The sequence below is a fragment of the Ailuropoda melanoleuca genome, chromosome 8 (genome assembly GCF_002007445.2).
Source record: "Ailuropoda melanoleuca isolate Jingjing chromosome 8, ASM200744v2, whole genome shotgun sequence".
In the NCBI taxonomy this organism is placed as follows: domain Eukaryota; kingdom Metazoa; phylum Chordata; class Mammalia; order Carnivora; family Ursidae; genus Ailuropoda; species Ailuropoda melanoleuca.
In genome coordinates, this window is record NC_048225.1 from 114,253,429 (window position 1) to 114,273,760 (window position 20,332).

General features: G+C 34.6%; 1 protein-coding gene across 1 annotated transcript in view; it reads right to left on the reverse strand.

Annotated features, from left to right (window-relative positions):
* The window catches only part of USH2A (usherin), a 729,748-nt gene that overhangs the window by 674,090 nt on the left and 35,326 nt on the right, over positions 1–20,332 (reverse strand). The window contains exon 3 of the mRNA XM_034667668.1: positions 17,540–17,672. Coding sequence (XP_034523559.1) covers positions 17,540–17,672 — 133 coding nt within the window. The remainder of the gene's footprint in view (positions 1–17,539; positions 17,673–20,332) is intronic.

Genomic DNA, 20,332 nt, shown 5'->3' on the forward strand with positions numbered 1-20,332 from the left:
TTTGATTTTTATTCTGAATGAAATAGGAATTCACTGGAGGGTTTAGAGTAGAAGAGTGACATGATCTCAGGTTTATTCAAAAGTGTTAAGAATAGAATGTAGAGGACAGGGGTAGAAGTAGTGAGACCAGTTAAGCTATTACAGTAACCCAAGTGAAAGATGATGGTAGTCAGGCCAAGGTATAGAAGTGGAGGTCTACATTTCAATGCTAGTAAATTAGAATTCACTTCCTATATTTTAGTAGTAGTTAAAGGGAAGCTCTGTTGCAGAGGGATAATGAAATATATTTTATCATCTATAAAATAAAGTGGCTGTGTTTTATGACCTTTAAAAATCATTTTAGTTTTAAATTTTGGAATCTGAACATAAACCAATCACATCCTCTACAGCAGAATTCATATTTGAAGAAATTTTCCAAACAAAAAAGTTAGAAAAAAGTTCTCTAAAGACCTAGAGTTAATATGAATCATTTGTTCCATATAAGAGAATTATTATTTTGATTTCTGGGGAAAATATCATAAAATATTTCAAGGATACTGTTACAAAAATGGATTTTACTCATTTCTTTGCTAGTTCCCAATTCTTTAATAATAGATATTTGTTGGAATAAATATTTCATAAAAAGATTCTTCTTTGAAAAAATATTCATATGGAAAAAATAGGTCTAAATAATAAAATGGATCAAGGAAATAGATATGACTCATGCCAGAAATATCTCATAGTTGTCTATTCAGAAAAGAAATAGTGACTCGAAAAAAGTGGTACATCCACATTACAACAGGTGGCACAGTGAAATTAGTTAAATGGGAAAGATCTGAGTAAATAATCTAATATACAAATCATGATAAACATAGGTTTTCAAAAAGCCTAAAGAAAGAAATGTCACACAAATGGGAAAGGAAGAAATAAAACTGCCTCTATTCATGCTTAGAGAATTCCAGTGAATCTACATAAAAGCTACAAGAAGTAATAAGAGAATTTAGCAATTTTATGTGATACAAATTAAGTGTATAAAAATCAATTCAATTCTTATATATTAGTGGTGAAACACTAAAAATAAGTTTTTTAAAGTACTATTTATATTAGCCACAAAACATGAGATACTAGTTGTAAATTAAACATAGCAGCATATATAGGAAAAAAATGCAAGACAATGATGAAAGAAATCACAGGATGTCATTAGGAATGACAGAGTAAGAATAACTGACAATTCTCTCTGCCATAAAAGCAACAAAACACTAGCAAAGGGAGCCAGATCAGCTTCTCTGGAAATCTGCAAATTAACCAAAGTTTAGCCACAATCCAGGGAGGATTTATTTATTCTTTTTATATATGAATATCAGTAAGAATAGCATGTTTTGTGACATTTTAACTTTTTCTGTTCCCATTCTCCTCTCTGCCACTTAGTGGTAACCTTGAAAATAAACATCCATAATAACAGAGAAAAGCAGCAGCCTAGCAGCCATTGGATAAATCAGAATGAGACTGGAGTTCTTACAAAACCCCAACCTCAGGAAACTGTCACTATTTAATCTGTCTAGCTATATCTTAGAAAACCCCATGAGCAAGACCTGAACAGACACAGAGCTTATCCAGTGGAAAGTCTTTTCTCTAGGGATGTTTGTTGGAAACAATCAGTGGCAACTGTTTAACATTGTAGTTGCCTGAGACAGTGATGATAGTTTGGGAAACAACAAACAAATCAAAAAAGTTAAATAGAAGAGCTGAAGTATGACATCTCCATAGAGGGCTTTACAAAGCTCTGAAATATTACTGGAAATCTAGAAGCCCATGCACATGCAAAGGGCTATGTGCATGCCCAAGAGAGACCTGAAAACTATCTAAACTCTCACCTCTCCCTGACCTTCCAGTTCTGCACAAGCAGGAAATGGTGACTAAAGACAGCTTACCCCCTTACATGTTGGAGGCACACCACAACATAAATACAGAACGTTTAGCAAAGACTGAAAAACTTATTCATTCTAGTAATTTAAGAAATTCTCTCTTCAATCACTTAGCTGAGCACTAAGCAACTGAACAGGGATTTCAGTGCCACATGTTAGAGTAATATAGACTTTATGTAATTCATTCAGGAAAGTCTATACAAGCAAGAAGCAACAAACAGAAACAACAATAAACCCTGGGAAAGGGAAGACTGATTTCCAGATTTGTTATATTATTTAAAATGTCCAGTTTGTAACAACAACAAAAAATGACACATACAAAGACAACAACAGCAAAAAGAAACTATGGTTGATTGATAGGTTGATACACTGTTGGGGGTGGGGGAAAGCAGCCATAGAAACTTGGCCAATTGTAAACCCATACATTGAACTTACTAGACAAAGACTTTAAATCAACTATTGTAAATATGCTCAAAGAATTTAAGGAAATTATGAGAATGATGCCTCAGCAAATAGAAAATATGAGTAAGGAGACAAACTGTAAAAATAAAAATTCACTAGAGTTCATCAGCAGATACAAAGAAGCAGATGAAAGAATTAGTGAAGCTGAAGATAGGCCAACAGAGGGATAACAGCAGATAACAGAGGGATAACAGCAGATAACAGATAGTTATCTAGTTTGAGGAAGAGGGAAAAAAAATAATGCAGAAAAGTAAACAGAGACTCAGAGACCTGTGGGACAAGGTGGTACATACACGTGTACCAACATAAGTATAATAGGAATCCAAAGAGAAGAGATAGAAACAGAAGAAAAAAAAAATTTAAAATAATTATTAAAACCTTCTCAAATTTAATGAATATCATGAATCTACACATTCAAGAAGTTCAATGAACTCTGAGATGGATAAATTCAAAGAGATCCACACTAGATATATCATTATCAACCTGTTGGAAGACAAAGAGAAAACCATGAAAGCAGCAAGAGAGAAATGACCTATCTGATACAAAGCATATTCATTAAGATTAACAATGTATTTTTTAAGATTTATTTATTTTATTTGAGAGGGAGAAAGAAAGTGGGGGAAGGAGCAGAAGGAGAGGGAAAGAAGTAGACTCCCTGCCAGGTATGGATCCCACAACCCTGAGATCATGACCTGAGCCGAAATCAAGAGTCCGTGCTTAACAAACTGAGCCACCCAGGTGCCCCAAGATTAACAACATATTTTTAATCAGAAACCGTGGAGGCCAGAAGGCAGTGGGATGACTTATTTAAAGTACTAAAAGAAAAAATTATTGTCAACCAAATGTTTTCTTTTCAGTAAAACTATTCTTCAAAAATGAAGGCAGATTAAGACATTCCTAGATAAATAAAATTGGAGAGAATTGTGACTAGTAGACCTGCTTCATAAAAACTACTAAAGTAAGTTTTTATGCTGAAATAAAAGGACACTAGACAGTAACTCTATGCACATGAAGAAATGAAGAGCCCCTTTAAAATTAACTACAAAGATAATATAAAAGAATATAAATGCATTTTTGTGTATAATTATTTTTTCTCTCCTGATTTAAAAAACAACTGCATAAAACAATAATTAGAAATCTGTGTTGGGGCACCTGGATAGCTCAGTAGGTTAAGCATCTGACTCTTGATTTCAGCTGAGGTCATGATCTCAGAGTCTTGAGATGGAGCCCTACATCAGGCTCTGTGCTGAGCCTAGAGCCTGTGTAAGATTCTCTCTTTCTCCCTCTCGCTCTGCCCCTCCACTTGTGCTCTCTATCTCTCAAGGACTTCTATTTCAATGCTATAAATGTCCATTGCCTGGAAAAGTCACTGATGTAAAAAAAGTGGGACCTTTCTGAGTTATTTTTTCATTTTTTCATTTTGGCTATTATAAATAATGCTGCAATAAACACAGGAGTGCATATATCCTTTTGAATTAGTGTTTTATATTCATTGGGTAAATACCGAGTAGTGCAATTACAGGATCACAGGGTATTTCTATTTTTAATGTTTTTTAGGGAAACTCCATACTGTTCTCTACAGCAGATGCACCAGTTTGCATTCCCACCAACAGTGCACAAGTTCCTTTTTCTCCACATTCTCACCAACATTTGTTGTTTCTGTGTGATGTATGGAATTGTGGAATCACTGTATTGTATACCTGATACTAATATAACACTGTATGGTTAACTAATTGGAATTTCTTAGTTATTTTTAAAAGTTAGATGCTACTATAAATGCTAAAGTCAAATAAATGGTAATAACAGGTGAAGTTACTAAGACTACATCCGTAGTTTGTGAATCAAAAATTTTAGAATTAGAACTAGAAGTAAAATAATTGACATAGATGGCTTTAAATAGAGAAATCTACCCACAGGTTAAAAGAATTAAAGAAAACTACTGCATTTTTTTAGAAATAATATCTAGTATGATATCAACCTAAGAATCTTCATTTTTGAAAATAACAAATCTTAAAGACTGAGCATTTTGACAACACCATTAATAGATTCACATATGTAAAAAACAAACTAAATGTATTAGAAAAAAACAATCTATGTCTTTTAAACAAATATTTAGGTAATGGTCTTTCATCATTCCTATCAAGAATTCAAATTGAGGGGCGCCTGGGTGGCTCAGTCGTTAAGCGTCTGCCTTCAGCTCAGGGCGTGATCCCGGCGTTATGGGATCGACCCCCACATCAGGCTCCTCTGCTGGGAGTCTGCTTCTTCCTCCCCCACTCCCCTTGCTTGTGTTCCCTCTCTCACTGGCTGTCTCTCTCTGTTGAGTGAATAAATAAATAAAAATCTTTTAAAAAATTTCAAATTGAAAATAAAGGTATGCATGAAGGGATCGGGTTAATTATCTGATCTCTATTTACTTCAGTATGACACTGAAAAAAACATTACATTCAAAAACAAATTTAAAAACAAATCATAAAAATCTAATATGATGATTCTAGAATAGAACATCAAAACAGCTTGCTCATTTACTCTTTTTTAATGTTCAAAATGGTAAGGACTTTATGCCAAAAAAATAAAAACTAGAAGGATTTTTCTGGTTTTGTTGTTATTGTTAATGTTGTTTTGAGGCATCAATAGAAAAGAATAAGAACATACTCCCATTGTTATGGAACCATAAGAAGGAAATATATCTCCAAATAAAACTATCACTGCAGACAACAGCAAAAAGCAAGCATTTGATGTATAGTCATGTACAATTAATACAGGTATTATTAAACAATGAACAATACATACACTATTATAAAATTTCTTGAATTAAGAAAGTTTGAAAATTCACCTCCAGAATCATTATTTAAATCAGTAAAAAGAAAGTTGCTATCCTGAAGACTCAACAGATGGCCATAAAATATTTGCAAGTAGTAAACAACCACCAGAAAATAGAAACTTATGTTATGCTCATTTCATCCAATTCCTTTCCTTCTCTTCACAACCAGTTTTCTCCAGTATCTACATTCAAAGCCCCCTTTTCCTTATCGTTCAGTCTCATTATAAATGATCTACATCCCTTTTCTCTCCTAGACCGCAAGTGCACTCTTGATGCCACCCTAGGTGTGATTTTTGGTTTTATAACTTCTTCTCCTTAATATTCTGCTGCCTGATATTATTGAAGAACATCTTGAAATGTTCTTCACTTGTCTTCTTATATCATTAACTCTTCTAGACCACATATGTATCTCCTCAGTTGCCTCTCCTCTTTATCCCCACCCCCCAACCTTCTAACCGTAGCCCTACATTTTTTCTACGTTTCTCTCCTTCAAGAATTTTGTCTGCTTCTAGAACTTCAAAAACATCCTCGATAAGGAATATTCTTTCCTCTGTATCATTAACCCTAAATCAATCCTCAAATCCAGTTACCTATTTCAAATGACCTTTTGTCACTTCTACTAGGATATTCCTTTTCTTCTCAAATAATCAATGTTCATTCCCTTAAGCTTACCTACTACACTCTCCCTTCCCTCATCACCTCTCCTCCATTAACCTTTCCTTCTTTTTCTTCTTCTCCCTTTCTCCTTCCTACCTCACATATGCATCCATGTACACACAAAACCCCAATATCCCTATTTCTTTTTATGATACATCTTTGACTCCTTCTTCTCCTTTAATTACAGTGTCTGCTCAACTACTGCTTTGCAACATTTTCTATTCTAATGAACAAAGCAAGTTCATTAGATATCACTTCTGGAACATTACCAGAGAGGTAAGGCTGACCAACTTAAGTTGTACCCATAAGCTCTACCCTTTAGATCCTCCTACTCCATTCATTTATTGCGCAAACAGCAAATATTTACTGAATGCCACCATGTGACAGGCAATCTTTTAGGCTCTTGGGATATATCAGTGAACAATATAAACAAAAAAATCTCTGTCTTCACAGAATTTACATTCTAGGGGGCAAAACATATATACACAACAAAAATAATAAGTAACTCATATAATATATTAAAATGATAATTGCCATGGGAGGGGGGAGAAAAAGAGCAGCATAATGAGGACCAAAGGTGGTGAACTGGTATTTGAAATTTTAAACAAGGTGGTAGGGAAAATTTCATTAAGGAGGTGATATTTGAGCAGACCCAAATAAGAGAGTCAGCCCCGTGGGTATCAGGAGGTAAAGACTTCCAGACTAAAGGAATAGTGAATACTGCAAAGACCCTAAGACAGAAATGTGCTTCACATATTCAAGAAACAGCAACAAAGCCAGTTTGGATGAGACAAAGTGATCACAAGAAATGATAGTAATAGGAAAACCAGAGGAGTAACTGCAGTAAGATCATGAAGGTCTTATAGGTCACCTTAAAAATAGTGGCTTTCACTCTGGTGAGGTAGGAAAATAATAGGGCATTTTGAACAGAGAGTAACAATATCTGATTCATGTGTAATAGAACCACTCTGACTACTGTGTTGGGAATAAAGTGGAGGGCCAGGGTAGAGGCAGTTAAAAGACTTTGTAGTAATCCAAGCAAAAGCAGCAACCATGCCCTGGACTTGGATGATTCTAGTGGAGGCGGTGAGAAGGAATAAAAATCTGGATATATTTTGAAGGTAACATAAACAGGATTCTTCTGACACATATCAAATGTGAGAAGAATTGGCAAGGATGACTTAAATATTTTGTTCTGAATTAGTGGAAAAATAAAATTGCTCTTGCCAGAGATAGGATTATGGAAGAAACAATGTGTTTGTCAAAGTGAGAGGTCTAAAACATCAGAAGTCCAGTTCATGAAAAAATAAGTTTGAGATACAAATTAAGCATCCAAATGGGGATTTTAGATAGCCTGATGTAGCAGTCGGGAACTTAGGAAGGAGGCTAGGGGAAGGAGGGGAGGTAGATTTCAATTTAGAATTCAAGCCATTTAGATGATGTTTAGGACTGTGAATCTGCAGGTGATGCTTAAGGGAGTGCATGTATATAGACTTGGGAAGAGAGCCAAGGTGTGAGGCCTGGGATACCAGTATTAAGAAGTGGACAAAGAGGTGGGGCGCCTGGGTGGCACAGCGGTTAGGCGTCTGCCTTCGGCTCAGGGCGTGATCCCGGCGTTATGGGATCGAGCCCCACATCAGGCTCCTCTGCTATGAGCCTGCTTNAAGCAGTAAATCAAATTGAGAAGTAGCAACTAGAAATTCAGAGGCAAGCCAGGAGATAATGGGGTCTTAGATACCAAGTGAAGAAAGTATACCAAGGAAGGAGTGATCTCAACTGATTAAATGATGTTGATGGGTCGAATAGGATAAAGATATGAAATTAACTATTAGTTTATGATGTGAAGGTTAATAGAGATTTGACAAATATAGTTTATAGTGGTAAGCTAAAGTCTGACTGTAGACAGTAGAACTGGAAAAGAAGAATTAAAGACAGCAAACATTGGGGCGCCTGGGTGGCACAGCGGTTAAGAGTCTGCCTTCGGCTCAGGGCGTGATCCCGGCGTTATGGGATCGAGCCCCACATCAGGCTCCTCCGCTATGAGCCTGCTTCTTCCTCTCCCACTCCCCCTGCTTGTGTTCCCTCTCTCACTGGCTGTCTCTATCTCTGTCGAATAAATAAATAAATCTTTAAAATAAATAAATAAATAAAGACAGCAATCATTGACAAAACTTTGAGGGAGTTTTGCTTAAAAAGAGGAGCAAAACAAAAGCATCTGGTGGAAAGTGGGAGTCAAGAAAAAAATTTAATGGAAGAATAACAACATCTCCATATTCCTTGAAACATTCCATTAATACTAGAAAATTTCCATTTGATGTTACAATAATGGCTGGACTTCAACTTCAGATTAAGACATAGAAATTTGTAGGGCACCTGGGTGGCTCAATCAGTTAAGCATTTGCCTTCTGCTCCGGTCATGATCCCAGGGTCCTGGAATGGAGCTGCATATCAGGCTTCCTGCTCAGCAAGAAGCCTGCTTCTCCCTCTCTTCCCCACTCCTGCTCTCTCTCCCTATCTCTGTCTTTGTCTCTNAAACAAAAGCATCTGGTGGAAAGTGGGAGCCAAGAAAAAAATTTAATGGAAGAATAACAACATCTCCATATTCCTTGAAACATTCCATTAATACTAGAAAAGTTCCATTTGATGTTACAATAATGGCTGGACTTCAACTTCAGATTAAGACATAGAAATTTGTAGGGCACCTGGGTGGCTCAATCAGTTAAGCATTTGCCTTCTGCTCCGGTCATGATCCCAGGGTCCTGGGATGGAGCTGCATATCAGGCTTCCTGCTCAGCAAGAAGCCTGCTTCTCCCTCTCTTCCCCACTCCTGCTCTCTCTCCCTATCTCTGTCTTTGTCTCTGTCTCTCTCTTAAATAAATAAATAAATAAATAAATAAATAAATAAATAAATAAATCAATAAATAAATCTTAAGGAAAAAAGATAGAAATTTGCAAGGGACCATCACTTTGCTATCAACCCAACAATCAAAATATGTTAGATAAGCTACAAAAGCATTTTTAAAAGATTTTATTTATTTATTTGACAGAGAGAAAGCAGAGAGGGAGAGGGAGAAGCAGACTCCCAGCTGAACGGGAAGCCCGATGTGGAGCTCAATCCCAGGACCCTGGGATCACGACCTGAGCAAAAGACGGATGCTTAACTGACTGAGCCACGCAGGCACCCCTTTAAAATCATTTTTTAACCCATTAGAAAGTAGAGGACACAAAGAAATCTAAATGAATTAAAGTCTACAAAGTAACAAGACTTTCACAGAAGAGTTGGGACCCCAGGACTGCTTGTCTCCCTCAGAGAAAGTGAGAGGTGGGAGAGTCAGCCATACTAGTCTGGATCTTCAGTTTAGAATTCCAAAGAGCCCAACCACACAGTGAGTCTGCACCCATCCTGATTCTGTCTTCCAACATCTGAAACCAGTGGTGAATGACATAATAATGAAACTGTGATAAAGACCACATCCAGGTCAACTTCAAATCAGTTTGATGCTGCTCTTCTCCTACTCATTTTCCCCCAACATTCTCTCTCTCTCTCTCTCTCTAGAAGCCTGACAGAACAGCAGTGCTCTTTTCTCTTGAGGAAAATATTACTCACTGTCTTTCCAGTCCTATATACAAAATGCCTATCACACAACAAAAATATTTTCAGACACATGAAGAAAATGTGGCCCATTGTTAAGAGAGGAAACCATCAACAGGCAGTGATGTAGACATGGCGCAGACATTGGAATTATCAAATAAGGATTTTGAAAATACCTAAGACAAAAGTACTAAAAGATTCAGTGCAAGTGGAGAATGACAATATGTGTGACTAGTTGGGGAAATTTGTGTAGAGAGAATCTACAAAATTAGTAGCCAAATGGGAATGCTGCAAATGAAAAGTATGATATTAAAAATGAAGAATTTTCTACATAGGCTTAACAGCAACCGAGATGAAAAAGAGAAAATGATTAGTGCATCAAGATAGGGCAAAAAAAAAAAAAGTAGCCAAAGAGAAACACCAAGACAAAAGAGTAGGGATGACAAAAACAAATAAACAAACAAAAATCCTCTGAATCTATGGGATGATATCCAGTGCTATAAAATAAATTTAATTGAAGTCCAAGAGGAAAAAGAGAAAGAAAATGGAAAAAAAGGAAAGAAACGTTTAAAGAGGTAATTATCAAGAACTTTCAAAAGTAATGAAAACATCACCTTACACATCTAAGAGTCCGATAAAACCTCAACTAGGATAATATAATAAAAACTACGCATAGGCACAACTTAGTCAAACTGTTAACATCAAAGAGAAAATCTTAAAAGCAGCAAGAGAAAAACAACATACCACATACAAGGGAACATTGATAGGAATCATGGCTGATTTCTCACCAGAAAAAATGAAGACTAGAAGGCAATAAATAAAAATTGTTTAAGGTGTTGAAATAAATAATTATCAATTCTATATCCAGTAAAAATATCCTTCAAAAACAGAGACAAATTAAAGAAATTTTCACAAAAGTTGAGTTAATTTCCCTCTGACTAAATTATAAAAAGTGGAAAAGGAAGGTTTTCAGGGTGAAGAGATATAATAGCAGGTAGAATATAGGGTTTGCAGGAAACAATGAAGCATATCAGAGAGGGAGAATTTGTAAAGAAAAAAAGAAATTATTTCATGGGGTTTACCTGTACAAAATACCGCACTTTCAAACACCTAGCACAACATTACTCTAAATTTGACATTTTATCCCTTCTAACCCCAGGAAAATTTTGACTTTGAGCCAAAAAATTAAATATTGTTAATGACCATTATTCAAAAATACTTAAGTTTCACAAAATCAATAATAGTAATGTCTAAACAATATTAACATTAATGACAGCAACATTTTATTAAGTACCTAACATGAACCAAGTACATATTATTCATAAGTTTTAGAAGTACCTTGAAAACTATGTATACACACGACAAATTAGAAAATTTAGGAAGACAAGTCAGGAATTTGGATTGAGAAGTGAAATTCTTTGCCAGAGTCACTTGGCTTGTAAAAAGCAGAGCTGGGATTCAAACCCAAATCTGTCTGATTCTAAATCTCATGCCTTGCTTCTTAGGCACTAATTATTACAGCAAAAATAATTTGTAGATACAATAACTTAAATGTCCAGTGTAGATTTGTGTTTTGTCAACCCAAGTTCAATTTGGAGTATATTATACTACACACTCGCTTTTCTGTGTGATAACACATCATGAACCTATTGCCATGCCCCTACAAATAGACATATCTCCTTTCTCTTAGTTGTGCATACTTTTTCCATAGTAGGTATAATCTGAAATTTGTTTAATCAACTCCCTTTTGAATTTTTTAATTGGTTCCAATTATTTGCTACTTTAATTCTACAATGAGACTTTTGAGTATGTATTTAAGTTCTTCTCTACTTATATTCTTGAGATATATCCTGGAAGTACAATTCTTGGATGACATAGTGTTCACATTCTTACTTTCCATAGTTTGCCAGATTATCCCAAACTCTTTCCACACTAATATTATCTCTTTTTTATTCCTTGCCAAACTAAGTACAAAATGTTAAGCATTGTTTGAATTTTAAATTCTCAGTTTGTTAGTCAGATGTTTCCAATATTTTCCTTTAATGTTTCTGGCCATGGTATCATGCTAATGAAAGTCTTTGATATGCCACGATTGTAGAAACATTTGCTCTAATTTTCCTCTATTACTTCATGATTAAATACTTTACATTTAAATTTTAACTCATCTGCAGTTTTTTTTTAAGTATGGTTGTAAGGCATACCTTAACTTATCTTTTAATTTTTGTAATATTGTTAGCCAATCTTCCTGATTTATTGTTAGATATCTTCTCTAGGACAATCTGAAACACCACCTCAATCTTTAATTAAACTCCTTTTTACCTATATATGCCTTATTTCTATACTCTTCTCCCATTCCATTAACCTGTCTCAACCAATTTCTATACTTTTGTATTTCTTTTTTAATCTAATTCCAAAAAAAAAATTATCTCCAAAAAATTTTGCCACAATCTCAACTACAAGGAAAATGTCGGGTGTTTCAATGTTTTCCTCTCCTGTCCTCTATACCTAGCTGAGCTTATACATGTTAACTTACGGGATGCCAGTGGAAGCTAAAAGTAGTATTTCCAACTAAAGAATGAAAAACAAGCAGATGAATTAAGATACAACACACAGCAGAAAACATGGAGGGGAAAGGAAGTTGGAGTTAGCTTTAGATGATTATTCTTTTCTTTCCTGTGTGTTCACTTTCTCAGATAAACCACAAATCTTTATTGATTCTTAAATGTCCAATTACTTTTCTCGGAAAGTGCTTCACACCTTTAAATACATAACATAGAGAAATTAGAACTCTGTTCATAAATGAGTTCAGAAGAAGTCCTGAAAAGATTTGATTCATATAATTTTGTAATTTTTAACCCAAAATTTGGGGGGCTGTTATAGTTTATACCACAATGAAATTAGAGACTTTTAATCACATGTCTGCTGCCATAACTCTTCTAGGTTTTATGCCTAAGAGGAGGCATTTAAATAAACCTGCGCTGGAAGACAGTGACTGACACATACTGGTTGATAGAGATGACCTAAGGTGTTTCTATTTGTATGTTAAAAAATCAGCCCAACCAAATCAAATTATCTCATTAGCATATATACCTTATATTTATACATATTGTATTACTATGTATACAGGGGTCAGTGAAAAACATTTATCTGATCATTGATTAATTTCCTAGGGGAGGCAAAAATAAGGCCTGCAGCAAGAGAAAGTGTCATTGACAACATATTTTTCTAGAAGGTTATGATAGTTAAGAGATGAGAACCGCCACCCCCACTGCCCTCCCACCCCCACTCACAAAGCCCTGTAGGAAGCCAACACTCATGTGAAAAGTTGTTGCTTCCTAGGTACAGAAACAGGGAAACAATTAAAGCCCAACCAGAGAAAGAGAGGAAAGACATCTTGATCTCCTATGGGCCTTCATTTGATATGTCTGGGTTTGAGGCTGTGTCTGTTCCAAAGCAGAGACAGCAGGCCTGGCACTGCATGAGAGCACCCTTAATTCAGCTCGCAGTAATCTCCTGCACAATTACCTCTCCTGAATGAAACCATCTTGGATATGGACAAAAGTATGGAGGACAGTGACTTAATTTTTTGATTAAAAAAAAAAGGAGGAAGCGAGAGAAAGAAAATGATTTATAATAAGTCCATGGGAACATTCTGTACCTATCTCTTTTCTGATTAGAGAGGTGGCATGGAGCCTGGCTCATTAGGCAGAAGTAATGAGCCAGTCTATATGCCATCTCTAATTAGAGAAAAGATACAGTAGGTACAACTGTACATATAAATTGATAGAATAAAGACAAAAATTATTTTAAAATACCCTTTCCCTTGTAGCACTCTGATGTCCAAATCTTAAGGAGAAAATTGTGATAAAAACTAAATAACATTTGAAATAAACCCTTTTCCACTGATATGTTTTCAATCAGAAGTTAAATTTATTTTTATAGTTTAAAAACAAATATCATATTCAGTCCACACTGTCCTTTTGAAGCATTCATTCAACATTTCGTGTACTGAAGAAGATTAGAAGCAAGTCATTTCAACCCCACAGTGCATAGCAAACTAATTTATTGCACTTTCAGATACTTTGAGCAACATTTGGTGCAATAAAACACTTTTAGAAGTACTAATGGGGATTAAATATTGAAATAAGGCTCACAAGATTTAATGTTTTATTAAGAGATTCTGCATGCAGGGTACTTTATAAAATTCTCCAATACACTAATTACTGAAACCCAGTTTCTAAATATATAGTTTCCTTCAATTACTTCTTCACATAAGTTTAGCTTGATCGAAGAACATATACACATTAAAATAGTTTTGTCTAGGCATGTCTTCTGAACTCTCAACAATTCTGTAGAAAGATATCGTTACCCCTGCTTATAAGAAAATGGGTGTTCAAAGAGGTTGATAGTTGCCACTCACCAAACATTTACTATATGACAACATATTCTACTCACACACGATTTCATATAATTCTTGTTATAGTCCTATGAACTATTTATTACAACATTTCATAGATTAGAAACCTGAGATTTACAAAGGACACATATTTTTCATCTAAGGCAACAACGGGATTGGATTTAAATATGTTTTTAACACCAGGGCTAGGAAATTTAACCACAGAGTTTTAGAATGTATTTTGAATATCAAAAATAGACACCTTTTTTTCTATAAACTAGATCATGTCTAGACAACTCAGGCCGTAGGGGAACGCAAATTGAAATTTTGCATTACTTCAAAATTAGTAACTCCTAGAAATATCTACATAACAACTCCAAAGCCATGACCATTTATGCATTTATTGAAAGTATTTGAAAAAAAATGAGTGCCTACTATATACAACTGACAGGATTATATAACTATTAGAATTAAAATTTAGCAGTCATTGGCCTCAATTAAGGTCAGTATAAAAATATTGATGGTATTTTTATATAACAGAAAATGAAGTTCAAAAACAATACTCAGTATAATCGTATGAAAAAAAACCCAACATATACATAGAACTAAGTCTTACAAATGAGTGAGACTTCTGGACAAAAAATTAACAACATTGCTAGAAGAAATTAAGAAATGCATTATATTCATGGATTGGAAGATCTGATATCATATAGATGCCCATTTTCCCAAAATTGAGTGAATGATTCAAATCCCAGTAGAATTTTTGTGAAAGTTGTAAAACCACTTCTGAAATTCATACAATAGCCAAGACAATATTGAAAGGAAAGAGTGTGAAAATTAAATACTTTTAGATTTTAAGACTTTTATAAAACTACAGTTATGAAAACTAAATATTTTGACTCAACTATGGGCAAACAAATCATTGGAACAAAATAGAGAGGTCAGGAACAAACCCATCTTCACATATACAGGTGTATGATTTGTGAAAGTTACCACTCACTACACGGTAGTGAAGAAATGATCTGTTCAATGAAAATGGCTCTGGGTCAATTAAATATTCAGGCAAGAAATAAAAAATGAATCTTTTTTTTATTTTAATGTTTTTGNTAATGTTTTTGTATTATATTATGTTAGTCACCATACAGTACATCCCTGGTTTCTGATGTAAAGTTCGATGATTCATTAGTTGCGTATAACACCCAGTGCACCATGCAATACGTGCCCTCCTTACTACCCATCACCAGTCTATCCCATTCTCCCACCCCCCTCCCCTCTGAAGCCCTCAGTTTGTTTCTCACCTTATGCCACATGCAAAAATAAATTCAGATAGAAAACAGACCTAAATTTGAGAGGTAAAATAATGGCATTTCTAACTAAGATGTAGAAAGAATATCTCCATGAGATCAGGGTTTGCAAAGATTTCCTAAACAGGACATAAAAAATACCAAGTATAGAAGAAAAATTAGCAAATTGGACTTCATTACAATTTGGAACTTCCATTGATCAAATATAGTTTTCAGCAACTGCAGTGTGCCAGATTCTGGAAAAACAGTAATGCTTTTCATGCATAGCCTCATTTGATCCTCACAATGGAACTGTAAGTCATCATCATCACTTTAAATTTGGGGTAACTAAAAGAATACAGGAACTCCAATTCAAAAGGATACATGTACCCCATGTTTATAGCAGCATTATTTACAATAGCCAAGATATGGAAGCAAAGTATCCATTGATTAATGAATGGATAAAGAAGATGTGATATACACACACACACACACACACACACACCACACACACGCAACATAATGGAATACTATTCAGCCATAAAAAGAGTGAAATCTTGCCATTTGCAATGATATGGGTGGAACTAGAGAGTATAAAGCTAAGCGAAATATGACAGTCAGAGAAAGACAAATACCACATGATTTCACTCATATGTGGAATTTAAGAAACAAAACAAACAAGCAAAGGTAAAAAAAAAAATAAGNCAAAGGTAAAAAAAAGAGAGAAAGAGAGGCAAATCAGCAAACAGACTCTTAATTATAGAGAACAAACTGATGGTTACCAGAGGCGGGGTGGGGCGATGAGTTAAACAGGTGATGGGGATCAAAGAGGACACTTGTGATGAGCACAGGGTGAGGCATGAAAAGCCTGAATCACTATATTATACACCCGAAACTAATACGACACTGCACGTTAACAAAATGGAATTAAAATAAAAACTTAAAAAATACATAAATAAATCTGGGGTTACTACATTTTAGTCATTGAAAAGTTGTTCCAAGTGACATGGCTGCTGAGTAGAGAGATGCAATTTGAGTTCAGGCAGACTGACACGAAAGTTTAAGGTCTTGAGGAACCGTGCAGACAAGTGCTCAAATGCATATATAGGTATATATGTGTGGATGCATGCACTAGAGACAGATACAGAAACAGAGGTATAGAAATATAGACATATATAGTGATTTCTAGCAAATAACTGCTAATAATATTGAAATATTAGGAATAATCTAAATGCTCATTAACAGGAGCTTGTTTTAAAGTTCTTGTCACAGCTATACAATGGTGCACAATGCAGCCATTTTAAATGAGAAGGCATATTAACATGGAATGTTGTCCATAACATTTGGAGGGGAAGTATTTATTTTTAGAGGGCTCAGAAAAAGCATATGTATTATAATTTCATTTTTGGAAAATTATATTTATAACCATATCTCCAGCGATATGTACTAAAATTCTGGAAGGGTATAAAAAAGTTAATCGTATCTATGAAGGTAGAAAAATGTAAAATAGAGTTCTGTATTGTGTGAATTTTCATATAATGAGTATTTATCATTTAATAATATAAAATAATAATCCCATTTTTTAAGTGTAGGTAATTTATAGACAATTGTGCTAATTATTTCAAGATAATTCTAAATTCAATTTCTGTTTTTATTCAGGATGTAGTATATAATATCTGTTAAACCTATATGGTCTCTTCTTAGGGTGGGAAGATATGAACACTATAAATCAGCTTATTATTGTTGAATATTATTTTTTAGTCTCTAATACTCTAAATCCTACTTTAAAATTCAAACAAAAAAAAATAGAGAAAATATAGTTTAACATGTATTGTTCTTATTTAAAAACTGATCTTAATAGGTTACAGTTTAATTTTAAAGTTTCTCTAGTATAATGGGCTGAATAGTGACCTCCAAAATGTATGTCCACCTGGAACCTGAGACTCTGACCTTATTTGGAAATAGGTCTTTGCATATGTAATGAAGGATCTGGAAAGGAAAGCATATTAGATGGGGGAGGGGGGAGTGCTAAATTAAACACGAGTCCTCTTAGAAGAGGAGAAGGGAAGAGGACACAGAGGAGAAGGTCATGTGAACGTGGAGGCAAAGACTGGGTCTGTGCAGCCAGCTACAAGCCAAAGAGCACTATGGACTTCCAGAAGCTGCCAGAGAGGCACAGAACTGATTGGAACCTCCAGAAAAAAACAACACAGCAAACCCCTGATTTCAGATTTCTAGGCTCCAGGACTATTGGAAAAGGACAAATTTGTGCTTTATTAAGCCTCCATCTAGTTCTGCTAATTTGTGGCAGCAGCCCTAGGAAACAAATAAACCTAGATATTTTTAAATATTACTTTGACACTTTCTTTCGGGATGTTGTAATTGGATAAAATAAATAATTTTCTGAAGTCAGAATCTTACCATTTAAACTCTGTCCTATTTGTGTAGTACCAGAAGCAAAATCTATAATTGAACCACTTAGAGTTCTTGCATCAAATGCTTTATTATCTTCCTCCAAACCATTGACGAAGAAACTGATTTTTGTCTGATGCACCTGCAAGAAATTATCACCATTATTATTTTAATTGCATAACCTCGTATTTCATAACTACATTTCAGCAGTCTTTCTCAAGTTAATTCCCTACTTCACTACTTTCTTCATGAACCTACATATTACAGTTTTGTGCTATGATATCTATCAGGATATTCATAGGTATATATAATTATTTGTCCCATATATTTAAGCAGCTCTGACTGCCATGCCTTCATAACTTTTTTGAGAATATGCTGTTCCTTTATATACTAGTTAAATTTGCTATAACCATATTTGGAAATAAACAGAAATGAATACAAAAGGTAGAAATATTCAAAGCTAGATATACCAAAAATGTGTAACATTTGGATATAATTCAATTTAAGTTGCTAGTACGAAATGCTTCTTATAAATATTACCTTTATAAGTGTTGGTACCATAGTTGGTAATATTCAGCTGTACTTCCCCAATACAGAACATAAAAATTTGACAATAATATTCTAAGCTAATTAATCAGACAGCCTAACAACTCTCTACATCAGGGATCAACAAACTTTTTTCTGTAAACAGGCAGAGAATAAATATTGTTTATCTGCAAGCCAAGTGATTTGATTTTGTGGTCCAAGTGGTTCAGGTCACAACTGCTCAATTCTGCTANAAAATGTGTAACATTTGGATATAATTCAATTTAAGTTGCTAGTACGAAATGCTTCTTATAAATATTACCTTTTTAAGTGTTGGTACCATGGTAATATTCAGCTGTACTTCCCCAATACAGAACATAAAAATTTGACAATAATATTCTAAGCTAATTAATCAGACAGCCTAACCACTGTCTACATCAGGGATCAACAAACTTTTTTCTGTAAACAGGCAGAGAATAAATATTGTTTATCTGCAAGCCAAGTGATTTGATTTTGTGGTCCAAGTGGTTCAGGTCACAACTGCTCAATTCTGCTATTGTAATAGGAAAGCAGCCAGAGACGATACATCTGTTAAGCATCTGCCTTCGGCTCAGGTCATGATCCCAGTGTCCTGGGATCGAGCCCCGTGACGGGCTCCCTGCTCAGAGGGGAGCCTGCATCTCCCTCTCCCCAGTCCCCCTCCCACTCACATTCCACCTCTCTCTCTCAAATAAATAAAATCTTTAAAAAAATAAAAATAAAAAATAAAATAATAAAACATTCAACCAAAAAAATTTGTTCCATGAGTTGTGGCTAGATGACCCCTCAATTACATTATAATTGTGAAGTTATGAAATTTTATTTGTGTGCTGTGATACCTGAATAGCCAATTCAAATGGTTATGCAGATTACTTCATGGATGATAGCTATACAAAATCTTCAATGATTGCATATATTTCTGAATAAACTGACCAGCTGTTTGATATCAACTTTAGTCTTGCCAAACAATCCTATTCAAGGGCTTTTAACTTGAATGTACAAGGAATCATTGGTGCTCTAGCAAAGGGGTCAAAATGGTAAATAAAACATAAGGTAGGATTAGGGTTACGGGAAAGAGAGAAATACAATGTCTTGCAGTTGAAAGGTTAGATGCTAATATTTTAATTAAAAATACATCAAATCACAGGATCCAAAATGCTATTCTGTTAAAACTTCCTAACAATAATTGATGAAAATAAGGCATTCTCCAGCATCTTTAGATCATTATGTGAGTGGGTGACTGTCTTAACACTTTTCAACAGCCCTCTCTCCAAACAAACAAATCAACCAATCCTGGTAGTTAACAACATAATTACTTGGTAATATTAATTCTTCAAAAAGTTATTCAATATAGCTTTTCTCCATACTATCTAATGTTTTATTAAAACTACATACTTCTTTAAATCTACCAACCCCATGTTACATTTACTTAATTATAAAACAAAGCCTTGACATAAAGACCTAAAATCACACACCAGCTCCTTGTAGGGCTGCATATATACCTCTCGGCTGGGTCGTAGGGCTGCATTTTTTTTTTTACATCCCATTTTTTACAGCCTGTTACTGTCATTTGGTGTTTGACTGTTATCATTATAAAAGATACAGGCTTTTCTACTTTGTTATTTGTAGCATTATCTCATGTTTTACAACATCTTTGTGCAACATGCAGGCACATGAAATATAACTAGTGAAAAGTTCTCGATGGTATTAATGCATAAAAAAGAATGTGGTTCCATCTTTACTGTCTTTACCCAGCCAAAAGCTGATGAACAGCCAATTTTCCTTTATCACATTAGCACAGCCATGAGGGAAACACATTTGTTCTAGTCAGCTACACTAAAGATACTATTACCAATCTAACATATACATGTTTTATATCAGCAGTATTCTCAGAGCATGAGAGAGCCAACAATATATTAACACTAGCATGACAGTTTATTTAAGAAAAGAAAATTGTCTCTGTAGAGGGACAGAAGTTAGAAATGTATGGCCAAAGCTCAGTGTCACTGGTCTAATAAAGGTAATAATTCTTAGGCTTTCTTTATAGCAGGTAACACTCCTGTGACAGTTCTGTCATATCATTCAAATAAAAATGTTGTCTTTTACAAGTTTAAGTGCACCTTTATTTTGAGTCAGATAGAAAGCATGTTTTTGATTTTCTATATTCACTGTATTATATCTGTAGTCAAGAGTTCAGGACCTTTTTTTTTTTCTTTCTTTCCTTTTTTTTTTTTTTTA